Source organism: Channa argus, chromosome 24 (assembly GCF_033026475.1).
Source record: "Channa argus isolate prfri chromosome 24, Channa argus male v1.0, whole genome shotgun sequence".
NCBI lineage: Eukaryota > Metazoa > Chordata > Actinopteri > Anabantiformes > Channidae > Channa > Channa argus.
Genome location: NC_090220.1, coordinates 4,028,101 through 4,042,219, shown reverse-complemented (window position 1 = coordinate 4,042,219; position 14,119 = coordinate 4,028,101). Strand labels below are relative to the sequence as shown.

Sequence of the window (14,119 nt, the reverse complement as noted above, 5' to 3'; positions counted from 1 at the left end):
TACCAAATCCAACAGCACATGAATGTTACGCAAACACAAACATTATATAGTCACCGAAGGAACAGACTGACGGTTAAGTTGCATGAAGAAAGAATGAACAATTTGGAACCATCTCTAAACACATCAGTTAAATATATCCTCTGTTACTTAGAGTCGATTGGGGTGTTTGACAGATATGAACAGCGAGGGGAAAAGCAAGTGACTGGAAGGCACCAATGCATTAACCATGTGATACTATTTATATCAGAGGAGCAAGGGATGACCCAGTAACTCACATGTGTTATGCAACATATGAATGGAGCAGAAGAAGAGAATGGTACAGCCACATCTCAAGGGCTTGGATCTCCTTGTCATATAGATGCCAATTAGAGTTAATTGCAGCTAAAATGCTATGAATGGGAGCAATATTGTGCGTGAGACCAGTTATGGAGGAAAGCAGCGACTGAGCTTGTCTAAAGATGGAGGGGATCCATAGCATGTTGTCACACACATTCCAGCTCCAGATTACACTCCATTATGGACTAACACCGATCCACTCTGGCTCTCAACAACACCACCTATGGGACATGGACCATTTCCAAAGAATACAGACAGCATATGGACAAGTCTGCTTTTCCTGCATTGTCACCTATGTATGTACAACATAGACTGATCCTGACTCATTCACGAATGACATTTTATAAACCAATTACAAAGTTTTGTTAAGATTTCCAGTCTTAGTGAGTTGTCTGTCACAAACAGGTGGCAGCTCACCACTTTATTAGGTTGTCAACATCACGGTTGCCAAATTTATGTTAAACATAGCAACCAACATGTGGTAATATTTACACTTTAGCCAGTAGAACAGGCTCGTTTGTTTTGAACATGCTTTAAATAGCTCTTCATTGGGCTTGTAGCTCTGTAAATAAAGTGAGGGCAACTTTTGGCTAGTGCAGTGGTTCTTAATCCTGATCCTTGAGGACCTCTGCTCCGCTTGTTTTCCAAGTAGCCCTGACCTACCCACTGCTGATTACCTGGATCAGCTGAGGCCAGTCAATCTGAAGCCAGCAGCTAGAGTACCAATTCACTTTGTCCTTCCCTACTCCACCCTCATCTGAGGTGGCATCTTTCAGCTTCTGATTGACTGAAAACACTTGATGCAGGTAATCAGCAGTGGGTAGTTAGAAAACAAGCAGAGCATGGGAGTGAATCAAGGGAATCAAGGCACCTTCTTTAGAGATATGGCCTAATGATTAGTCCAAAGACCCCCCCCCCTGCTGTTTGTAGACGTTCACATACTGGTCTGAACAGCAACTAGGGAAAACAAGTCCTGAAAATGGAAACATCTTTATAATCCACAGTGTCTGCGTGATACTTGCGATAACTATATTGCCTTTCCAATATATTTTAGAATCTTGCATTAAATAAAAAAAAAAAATATTAGAATGTATACAGTACTTATATCTGTGGAAAAGAATTCATGAAGCAAGTAACACATCTTGTTTTATGTGTGAACAACTGAATTAAAGTAAGTAGTTTATACCTCAATGTAATATAACTGATTGTTGTTATTTTCATTACTATTTTATTTTTGCAATTTTCTTTTCATTCGTTGATGATCTATTTTGTTGTATCAGATTTATATAAGTCACGAAAGTTCATCAAACGCTTAATAGAAGTCTTCCCTCCCGTGACATAAGAATGAACTGTCCAGGCCAGTTGGAGAATTGCAGGTCATGTGATGTTAATTAACCACCCTTGGGTGCCAGGTCAGTCACAGTGCTGCCTTTTGATGTGGTACAGCCTGGAATTGTCATGCCACTCAACAGTGCTCTTTCCTCATTACTGTATGCCAGTCTTAGGGCTGGATGACTAAAGACAGTCCAGTTACGGGGGGGGGGCACAAGCCTCTGTCATAGCCAAAAATACAAATTTATATTTGATCGTTTTGTTTGTTTGTTTTATGTTTGCAAATAAATGAGAATTATAATATTGTCGTTGTTCAGTGATGTGACATCACCTGCTGTATGAGGGCAACAACCTGAATTCCCTTCTTTCTTTTTGTGGAGGACAGCAGAGACTATTCAATAGTGGCACAGGCCAGTGTTTCAATATTAAAATCATGTGAGTCTACAGACTGATTGACTCAATTGTGTGCTTGTGGCGCTGACAAGAACTGTTATGGTGATGATGATGATGATGATGTATTGTATGAGCTGTATGATATGTCACACACATCCATTTGTTTTACATGCAAACGGCGTTTTCAGAAATCACTCCATAGTACATCAGTTGCTGCCTGCTTTTGTCCCACTGACAGCACAGTGGTGACAGCAGAGGGTCTACTCCTTTAAATGAGCCTTTGCGCATAGCCTTCGAATCACCACAACTGCATCGGTGCTGGCTGGGTTGCTTAGCAACTGGACAGCACAGCGATCACTGAAGAAAACCTCCTCCTCTGTATAAAACACAAGCTTGTATGATTCTTAAATTGTTGTCTGCGCGTTTGAGCAATTTCCAGCAAGGATGTTTCTGTTTTTAAATGCAAAGGAGAAAGTCCTGGTTGGCGATAAGGAATTAAACACATTTGAAATAATATGTGTAAAGATCGCGCGTGGGGGATCATGATATGCCTGAATGTATGATTTGTGTATAGGTGCGTACGTGCCTGTCTGTTTGCGCTTTCCGAGAAAAAAAAAAAGTTGAAGAAATGCATCAAAACGCACATGCACACACTCACATCATCTTAATGGGTTTCAGGGAGAATAGACAGACAATTCAGCGCATGAACAGGCTGTCGCTAAGGAATTCACCTTAGGTGTCCCCAACCCCCCCCCCCCACCCCCCCAATAGGACATTGTTTTAATTTCAACCACGAAGTGGAAAAAAAAGGAGCAAGAGTTCCTCATCATGTCTCCGTGGTCATTTGTTCAGTGTTTCGAGGAGAAGACGAGCGGACCATATCAAACGTGTTCAAACGCCATTTAACGCGGGACAGCGGAGGCAAGTGGACTTGTCAGATAGGTTTGCATCTTTGATCAGAAAACTCCGACGTTGTGATGCATGCATTGGCGTATCAGGGGGCATCCATATTTCTCGGCATCAAATTTTTTTCACTAGAGGAGTGATATAGCCTGCTCTGACGTCTGCATCAGATATTACCCAGTGCTTTTTCATTGTGCATTTTCCCCTCAGTGACTTTGCGCTGATCTACATCATCAGCAGCAGCAACGGAAAAGAGGGAATGAACATTTCATTTTTCTTTTTTTTAAACCAAAGGCTCCCTTTCAGCCGACCAGCGTCTCCAGCTCAAACAAATATCTCCTAACAAACATCACGTTGTGGAATAGTCTGGCGCCAGAGCCTCGCTGGAATCATGCCTCTTCTGCAGATTTGGACTGGGAAATTTCATCCACCAATTTGATCGTCAAGAGGCTGCTGCTCAGTCATTCATGCCAGTGTTTGTTTTTTTTTTTTTTTTTTAAGGAAGAATACTTGTCATCACTTTGAAAAGTATTGTGTATGCCGTTTTTTTTTTTTTTTTTTGAGCAAGATGTCTGATCTTCTGGTGTTGGTCGAGGGGCTCTGTGACCTGCACGGATTTCCATAGCTGGGGAAAACAGCAGGGGCCAATTACGAGATTCTTTTAAATTCGAGAAGCCTATTTTAATGAAGACATCGCATGCGTAGATGTAGGGTAGTTTATTCGACATTTTTAAAAGGCAATTATCCTTTGATTGCCAGTTTTTACTTTGAGCACTTTCGGGAGGACCACTGGACTGGTTGGATTATAGAAACTATATCTAAGGATTTGTGGAGATGTTGGGTCGTCAAGAAGATAAATTATGTGGAATTTTCTCTGCTCTGGCGGCTTTGTCCTTCGTATGCTTTGCTCAAAGGTAAGAACACGTCGCTTAGGGGAAAAAAAAACAAAAAAACCTTTCATACCAATAGATGTGGTTGCCAGTCAATAAAAGCCTGCGATGTTGCAAATCGAATTAAGGGCATACCCAGGCCTATTTATTAGGGGCATTGCTGCCGATATATGCTCTATTAGACGCAGCTGTGGCGCGCGCGAGCGTAAAGCAAAGCGCGTGCACGAGCTCAAGCCTATTGTGAAACGTAAGCTACTCCCGATATCAAAATGGGGAAATACATGTGTGTGTCGAATAGGAGCGACTTCCATTGTGATCCTACTTGAGATGATAGTCCTCGTTCAAGTACAGTGGGCTGCGGCCACAGATGATGGGGACAGCACACAGATGTAGGAGTCTACAGTTATGTTGTCACTCGGCCTGTAAACGTGCTCATTTTCCATCTCCAAATAACAAAGACCCCTCTTCATATAGGCATCCAAACTGATGCTTGTATTGAATCAATCAATCAAAACCGGAACAAATAATGAGAAAATCCCAGCAGGTCGTCACCTGCTGTTGCTCTCTGCATAAGGAGACAGGGTGAGAGATTTCACGTTTCAACAAATGAGCTTTTGTCTTGGCTTTGTAATGTTTACAGTGGGACTTACAGCACAAACCTTAGAGCTTTCAGGAAAATCATCAGAGCCAGAATCTCCTGTTCAGCTCCTTTATGCTTTTGTTGATTAAGACACTGATATATTTCCCTTGTAGCCTCCATGTCTGCACTAAGCAACAGTCTCGGTTAGGAGATTTAAGCCCTCACACCTTTACAATTTTCAATTCCCTGGCAATATGCTGGAATGACAGGGTATAGTCTACAGTATTACCGGTACAGCCGTGCATGCGTTTCATTTGTCAGGGGGTTTTCCCACATAACGATGCTCTCAGGTGTCAAACCCACAAGTCCTGGAAATGGCCAGCTTGATGAACAGCTGCACTACCTATGAGCTAATTGAACAGTGTTTCCCTGACTGAGCCAAGGGCTAGTGCTCCTATCAGGGGAGCAATTTTAACCCACTTCCTGGCCTTACACTCATTACACACCATCTGTGACAATGAGGAACCTCAGCTGGAGAGCTGGTCCTCCGTCAGGTGATGCAGGGTGTGGCATTAATGTTATAGGTGTCAGTCAGACTAGCTTGGACTATACACTCCTCCTGGGAAATGTCTGTCTCTAGTCTCAGACCCAGAGGTGAAGCTCTGACTGCAGGAGGGAACTGTGTTATTATCCACGACCTATTTAGATACAGTACATGCACATGTCTACCATTGGGCTCCTATAGGAGCGGGACTAGTGGGAAGCCTGACATTGCCACTTATAAAGCCATTATTTGAAAGGAGCTTTATAAGTGTATCATCATCACACAGCCCTCACTGATTTCAGACACTGCAGGTGGGGCTACAGGTGGAAAAATACATACAACGGACTCCAAGAAATAGAAAACTGCCTCCATGCGAAATTACTGTTTGCAACATCTAGTTTTAATTTGAATGCTACTCCTGCTGTGACAGGTAAGGATGCATCTGAAGCAGACTGAGGCTGAGAAGGAAATTGACATAATATTACAAATGAACACTTACCATAGATACAATCTGTATGTGCATTCGGATTTTCCCTCTCAGCGTGTTGACGTAGGGGCTACAGAGACGGCATGTGTGGCATTAATGTTGAGGACCGAATACGTGCAGTAATCATTTTCAGGCTTCATCATGTCCTGGGTCTGCTGTAGAGAAACAAAATGATGTATCAGACAATCTGTTTTTTGCTGCCCCGTGTCCCCCCACTCCCTCCGTCCCCACTCCTTTTAAACAAGGCTTTAAAATGGCTCTTACTCTTGTGGTTTCTGCCCTCAGCTCCTCCACTGGAAGCACCGGAATGTCTGTGGCCAAGACCACCGTGGACAAGTTGCTGAAGGGATACGACATACGTTTAAGGCCTGATTTTGGAGGTACATGTTATGACTACATCTGTTTTGAGGGTTCAAGCTCTTTTGTTGAGGGCATTCACAAGGCAAGGTTGGTGCACACTGATATTTGTGAGTCATTCCTCAGAACTCTTTCAAAGACTTTTCCTTGTGGCAAAATATGAGAAGTAGCTTTGAAGTGACTGCTACCATGTCATTACTATGTATTTACTCGCAATATCGAAAATGGCTACACCTAAAGAAGTAGGACACACACAGAGAACAGCAATCAAACTCTAAAATCAGGGCTAGTGAATGTATAGCCCTGTATAACAGCGAATGTATAACACATGTCTCATCTCCGATAAGAGATGTTATAGACGTTATTGTATTACACAGTAATGTTTCTATGGATTTGATTTGCACATCAGGGAAAACAATTTGCCCCATTAACTTTTATTGGAAATAGTGCATCTTTCACATCCGCTCATTAGAATAATGGCATTTTGATAATTGCTGAAAATAGAAGGCGTGGGCGACAAGTCATTAGCATGTGTCATTGGGTTGATTGTTTTACTGAAGCTATTTAGCCACGATAGATGTTGAGCAGTACGTAGACTTTAAAACTTTCAATAGCATGAAAGCCTATTGCCAACTGTGTATCCTATTACAAAGATCCTTTAATATAAAATAAAAGATTTGTAAATTAAATACTGCATCTATGTCTACAATTCATAAGATCACTTTACTATTTCATTGTTTTGACTTGTAGCATTTGAGGCCCGGTCTGTACAAGGTCACATGCTGATGACATCATAACTCAGCATGACTGATGGCCATAGGCGTGGCTTTGATTTAATACAAGATATAGGATTCTACCCAATACATTTCAGCGCCGGCTTTATTGTCCCTGCTGTACACATGGATTCCAAAACCTTGCATTCAGAAAGGCTTACGGCTATTTTTTACAGTTAGTGCATGGGGGGGAAAAAAAGGAGGTTTTCATTAGCAGGGCATGTTAATAAACTGTAGAACATCTTTTGCCTCTTACGTTTGCCTCAGCTCCATTGTTGCATGGTCACAAATTTAAAATATCTGGATATTATGTTGATATATATCACTGATATGCTGACAAACCCCATGTCTTTGAAACGAATAACGATTTGCGTTTAACTACAGAGAATTAAAATTGCAAACACGGGGTTACGGCAGGAAGGGCATCCGACGTAAAAACTGATGCCAAATCAACGTGAGGAACATGTTCTACTGTGGCGACCCCTGAAGGGACAAGCCGTAAGCCTTTGATCTTCGACTGTCCATTTGCTAAAAAAATTAACTCTGGTTTGTAGAGACAGTGTTGCATGACTCACCTTCAAAATATGTGAATATGCTTTGCAGCCAAGCTATGTTAAGAAGGCTGGACTACATTAAACCAAATCATGTAATGATACATGATGATGTTCGTGGCCTCAAGAACTTCACTGTGGCACATTGGCGTAATGATAAATAACACAATGCTGAGTGTGTTTCAGTTTAGTACTATCTGTAGAAGTGCATACATTTACATTTTGTACACACGTTTAATCCAACTATTATTACAGTAGTTCAATCTAACCTGTGTTTATTAGTAATATATATATTATTCACAGTTTTTTTAAGTGGCTGCGGGCAGCAGCCTGTCAGTCCTGTGACTAAACCACACTTGATGAGAATGAGAACAAACAGTGAAAAACATACAGCAGGTGCATATCCTCTTATAACATTCCTCTGGTTGTGTGCTCTGCTGGAAACAGATGCTCTGATGAAGGCTTAGGTGCCAAAACCTGTTAGCCTGATGTTAGCCATTGTAAAATATATGTTGTAGTTGAGGTAATGTCTTCGTTCTGTGTTTTGGAGCGCTGCCATTCCAGAGTTGTTTCATAGATTCAGTGGAAGGAAACGAGAGCAGCAGCGAGCAGCAAAGAAATGTCTCATTCACTTTGTTTTCGACTGCTGAAACAAGATTATAATACTCGGCACTGGAATTGTCTATGTGTAGCCTGTTTCGTTGAGGGAATTAGCAGCCAGAGAGGCCTCGTCCCCTTTTGAATATTAAATAGGACTCAATTTCAAACAAATACTTATATGAAATAACTTGGATTTCTGCTTTTAGATTAAATGTTGTCGCTTAACGATTTGTTGGCCGTATCCCAGTATTGTTGAGTATCCCACTGGAGTGGGAAGCGCAAGTTTTGCAGAGTGAGTATCTGAGGCAGAGAGTAGCTGTGCTTTGCCCTCAGGCCAGAAAGCTGTAGTCCATCATGTCTTGATATTTCCAACATCAGTCAGCTACTTCTGTCGTGACACAACTGCTGACGACCTTTAGCTCTGGAGATTTAACAAAGAGGGGTTTAATTTAGGGCAGTGCTGGACACTGGCGTTAGTTCCTAACAGCCTGACCAACACAACCAACCCTAAGCCCCAAATGAAATTAGCTGGAAGAGCTACATCAGTGGGAGAAAAAACTTTGAAAGCTGACGTGTGGCAACGTTACCACCTCTGTATGCAGATTCTGGTTGGACCCTGCCTTCTTTTTTTCTCATTGATCTTGTAACCAAACTGTAATTAAAAAATGAGAGCTTTGAACTGACAAGTTAAGGACTTTGCAGGGCAAGTGAATTCTAACTGTATAATACACTTGCAGTTATAGATATTGTTAATTCATTTAAAATATTTAGAAAAAACAATGATTATTTCATAACCAATTTCTTAGTTGTAAATTCTGTGTGCATTTCTCTCTGGCAGCAGCTGAATCATAGGCCATAACCGCCATACAACCTGAATGATGCAATAGACTGATTTAGATGCAGCAAGGTACAGTAAAAAAAGAGCATTGCAGACCATTAAAAGAATATTTTTTAAGACCTCTCTAATGTTTTTTTGTTTTAACATTAGAGAGGTCTCTATTTTCAAAATTTCACTTTGGAAATGTGTTTTGATTACTGTTTAGGGTGGAAACCCATTTCAGAAAAAAATATGTATCACTTTATCCAAAGGCAAATAAGGAAGGATGAAACAATCGTCAGTTCCCATTCACTTTCTCAGGCACCTTCATCCTGTTACGTAAGTCAGAATTCAAAGTCCTATAGCTCTAATTATAGGCAAACACAATTTTTAGGAAATACCGATTATCAGCAATCATATTTATGGCCATACTGACTGAATCTCATACAATTGTATGTTAATTGTGTTCTGTCAAGTGACCCTGTTCTGGCACAAATGTAAAAATCACATTTGGCAAATGTCACATAGCTTGAGATGAAAACATGTATATAGGAATTCAGGATGCCAGACAAGCCTGAAATATAGGTCTGAATCCAAGAAAAGCATGTTTTTCTCTGTAGCGTGTGTGTGTGTGTGTGTGTGTGTGTGTGTGTGTGTGAGGATGAATGGACAACATGCCAGTACTGTACGTCTTTGGGTGTCAGTATATTTGTTGAAGCAACTGATAGTTGCAAGGAGAGTTTGGAATCTTGGGAAATTGCTAATGGATTTTGAGTCTGTTTTTAAATGTGTACGGTTTTCAGCATTAAGACATGATCTTTGAACTACTGCTCAATAGTCCGGTGTTCCAGAGTTGAGGCATGGTGTCTACTTCATTGTATATAATGCAGAATAATGTTTGAGGTTACTAACATCTGAGACTGATTTGGGGGCATCATTATAAGCCATCAGAGAGATGGCCATGAAAGACTGATCTCACCCATTGTTTCCCATTGTTTCCACTTACGTTAATTGTGCACAAACTGATAATGATTTCAGTGGATGTTTTAGCCAGTGGCCACTTTGAAAAACTTAGGTTAATATAAGGTAAGATAAAGGTATTGGTCAAGTACACCCAACTTCCAAAGACTCAGTATCATTTTGGAAAAGCACCCGGGATCCCCATCTAAGTTCAAGTGAAACTACACATCAATCTATACGCCACTTTGCACTTGTGCCAGCTTGTGCCTCGTGCTTTGAGTAGAAAATAATAGGGAGGGCCTTTTCCCAAGTGGATGTAACCGTTGTATGACTAATTAATGAGCCAAACATTAAGAGACACAAGAACAACCACTTAGTGGCCAACCATGTGCCATGGAGAGTCTGCAGGTTTTCCAGTCTACCAAGGAATCCTCTAACTGACTATTGCTCTGCACAAGAAGTAAGTCATCAGGATATCACCCACTGAGGTAATCAGACTGTTGGCTCTCCGCAGCACATGGTTGGCCACATTTGGCCAAGTGTTTGTGGCATCCAGCCCCACCATTTTCCAATGAACAATGCACATGTCTGCTCCAAGGGATTCCTCGTGTGCCATGTGCACCTTGAAAATATTTAGATTCACAGCGCCACAATGGAAGAGCAACTTGCAAATCTGATGAGTCTTTTAAATACAAAGAAATACATGTATGTTGTAGTGTGGCATGCTTGGGAATCAAAATCTTTGCAGGTGGCTTTTACCCAGTGGAGAATAAAATCTCAGCCCTAAAAGAGGTCACCAATCCTAATACAGTTTAAAGGGGCTCAGGTCAAATACAGAATACTCGGAGGGTTTGCCTTATAAACCCCAACAATGAATGCACCCTGTATTCATCTAGATTGATTTGACCTCCCTGCAGCTGATCATAGAAAATACAGGATTATCAACTACTGTAGTTTCCTCTTGGATGAAGGGCCATGTCTGTCTGTTGGTCTATGTCTGGTGGCCCAGCATACATCATGGAAGGAACTTACTGTGATGACATCCTTCTCTGGCATCTGACCAGGTGTGTCATGGAGGTAAAGAACACATTGAAATCCTGATCGCAGCAAATCAATGAATGGCTCTGCCAGCTCCTTGGAACTCCCTCTGCTCTTAGAAGGATTTTGCATGTCCATTCATTAGACAGATATTCTCATCCATCCCATCAATTGTAGATGTTCACTCAGGGATGATTGAGAACTCTATGAACTTCATTTCTTCACAGAACTTCATTTCATTTCATGAACATCATTCGCTGTCCATAGCATGAACCACCAAAGTGACAGACTAATGTGAAGGACTACAGTCATTTGAGACAACGGATAGGAATTTGTTATGTGTATTTAGTTTCATTTTGGTTTTGATGGTTTTGCAGAGCAAAGAATTTAGGCATTAAAGAGGCCTTAAGAAGATGACATGGCATGGTTCCAGGTCTAATTTTCTACTCCGCCTCATACCACAGATGATAGTGAGCTACTTGGAGTTATTCAGACCCAGAGGGCCACTGTCTTATTTATTGTCAAGATGGCAGATTGGTCTGCCATGTGCTTGCTGTGAAACCATTTTTGCTTATGCCATGACCTGACATCAAAGTCTGTGCGTTTGCTAGAACTTCTAGCGAGAGCAGCAGACCCATCGCTGTTTTGGCATAATTGGACCTGGTACCAGAGTTAGAGTTATTACGAGTTATTAAAACACAAATTTTTGTATGCTGTTGCTTTTGGCAAGTGTCTCCATTAAATGTATAGATTTCCATCTGTGTCCTAATGATAACCCATCACTGTTGTTGCCAGGAGACCAGAGACGGGCAGACAGTTAGGATTAAAAGGGCAGAACGACGATGAACAAGACCTTTTATACCTGCAACCCCTGAGCCTTAAGTTCAAAATCAATTTAATTTCAGTTTAACAGATTCTTCTATCTCTGGAGTGCCACTCAGTGCCATGCACAGGGTACAGAGCACGTTCAGGGACACGTCCATATTTACAGTTTGCTTTGCTTTGCCAGTTTACCCAGAAGCCATTTTGATTGTAATGAATATATCACACACATGCAACAGTATTGCTAAATTGAACGCTGGATTTCTGGAAAATATTGCAGTTTTACATATTCCCCACATTTCTCCGTCTCACCTCTTCAACCTTGTAAAATAAAAGACACAGTTTCTCAGAGACATGGCCTCAACACATACGCGATAACAGAGATGTGGGATGATGAAGTTGTTTTCATAAAAGTGATGACCCGTAAAATGTATCTTTATAAATTCTTTAGTTGAAGTAAACAATGTCGCTAAATCAGTTGTGAAAATAGCCTATTGAATTATTAATCAATATCTGATATCTTACATACTATATGTAAAAATGCAGATATGGTATCAAGTTGTAGATGAGTTTTTTAAATGACGCCTAACTATTGGTTGTATAAAATGTTAACTGTACCTGTTACTTGACATGCAAAAATCTGCACTGGACACATTTCACAGTTATTCTGTGTTTACAGCTGGTGTCTTCTCTACTCATTATTTCTGCGTGCATGAAAAGACTACTTGTTGTTCCATTTATACATAGTTGACCTTGTTTCCACTGCCACTGGCCATGACACAGATGCCAATCTCTGGATAGTTTGTTTATGGCAATAGCTGCAATGTCTTTTACTTACATCAGTTACATAGGCCAGTATGGTCACATGCACGTGTTTAGGTGATTATTTCATTGTCTTCACACTCCTCCTACCAGGAGTCATGGGCAGTACTGAGTTGACTTTGTAGGGTCAAGAGAAAGGTGTGGTGTTCAGACACTGCTTTTTTTGTCATTACTGATTTGTACATGATAATTGGAAACATAGCACAGAATAATGAGCATAATTCTGGCAGGAATTGTTAATATTATCACTACACCGATCTAAATATGAACAAGAAAAAAAAGAAAAAAAAAACAACAACCAAAAGCCAATGTTACGTCCGGTCAGCTGTACGAATACCCAGCTCAGCTATCACCTCATTCACACATTTGTCCTTCTGGAGGACATATTTCAAATCAAACTGTCATCATCGCAGGGGAGGGTTTTTATGATCTCAGCTTGCACCATTAACAAAGCATGAAAGGTGACATGTCACAAATACTGTGAACATACTATTCATCCTCCTGAGCCCAAACTGTGTGCACAACAGTTATAGACTACCATCATTCAAATATGTTATTTTCCTATTAATGCACACTCCAAAGCACACATTTTCATGGATGCATACCTCTAAACATGCTATGTTAGAATTTTCAAACCTATTTTTTGGAAAGTAGATTGTCTTGCACTGTACATAATGTTCAAACCCAAGTTGTATAGTCAACAATTGTCCAGGTTGTGTTCTAACTCAAGCCCCTTTGAAACGTTGAGTGCCATCGGTTTATATTTAGACAGAGAATGCATTATCTTAAACAACCAACCTAACAAATATCAGAGTAGCCGTTTAATAGTCATCACTGCACACAGAGCACAACATGAAATTATCAAATACAAGCGTTTTTAAATGGTGACTCTAAATTGCAAGTAGGTGCGAATGTGATAGTGAATGCTTTTCTGACCCTGGCCCTGTGACAGACTGTGATCTGTGCAGGGTTTACTGTGCCCTGCCTGTTGCCTGATGACCACTGCGATTGACTCCCGCCCCTGTGATCCTAACAAGACACGAGATTTAGAGAATGGATGGATAGAAATAACTTCAAATGAATAGAATTTACACCATGGGAAAACGGGTAGTGATACAGTGGAAATGTGCATATTTTATCTCCCATCCATCAGTGTACAGCCATAACACGGAGTTCAATGTAATTCCAGAAAACCACAAGCTGAACTATGTGTGACATAAAGAGGGATTAAAGCTCTTTAGCTGACCAACGTAAACATCTGTCTTGTCTGGTAAAACAAGAAGAAGAAAAAAAGATTGTGAAAGATTTTAAAATGAAAAACCAGGCAATATGTTTTTTTTGGAAGTCAGTGTCAACCCATTAACTGTAACTAAACAAAGTCAGCAGGCCCAGTTCAGCTGTGGCCGTCTAGATGATGCTGTTGCCATACACAGTATGAGGTTGTTCATGCAGTAAACTGGAACAGCTCACTTTCTTTTCTACAGTGTCCTCAAAGGTGATCACTTGGTGAAACCATCAAGTAGCATTTTAATTTGATTTAATCTTACAAGCATAGTATAAAGGTTCTGTGTGTAACAAACAGGTAATTGAAATTTTTAACAGTGTTTTAGTGAAAGTATATTTTACTCACACATACATATTACTAATGTATGTGCTGTAATGTATTGCTCTCCCTCATATATCCAGGTTCCTTCTGGTGGTTGTTCATTATGTCAGCATTTACATTGTCTTTTTTCTCCTTCCTGTACTGAACACGAAGAACGATTTAGATTATCAGCAAAAATACAGTTCGGTGCTGCTTTCCTAAGCGAATCTCCCTCCTCATTTTGTCCTTGTCTGATGTAATAAACAGTGATACTGACTTGGTGTGTCTGAAATGGTACTGTGCAGCAGTGAGAAGGTGAATTTCACCGA

General features: G+C 40.7%; 1 protein-coding gene across 2 annotated transcripts in view; it reads left to right on the top strand.

Annotated features, from left to right (window-relative positions):
* The first annotated feature begins 2,841 nt into the window (after positions 1–2,841).
* gabrb4 (gamma-aminobutyric acid type A receptor subunit beta4) overlaps positions 2,842–14,119 on the top strand; it is a 56,526-nt gene continuing 45,248 nt past the window's right edge. Inside the window, exons 1-2 of one of the 2 annotated variants that reach the window (XM_067494522.1) lie at positions 2,842–3,878; positions 5,751–5,845. In XM_067494522.1, the coding sequence (XP_067350623.1) occupies positions 3,799–3,878; positions 5,751–5,845 (175 nt within the window). In that variant the 5' untranslated portion in view covers positions 2,842–3,798. The remainder of the gene's footprint in view (positions 3,879–5,750; positions 5,846–14,119) is intronic. The other variant, XM_067494521.1, reaches the window with a different exon arrangement.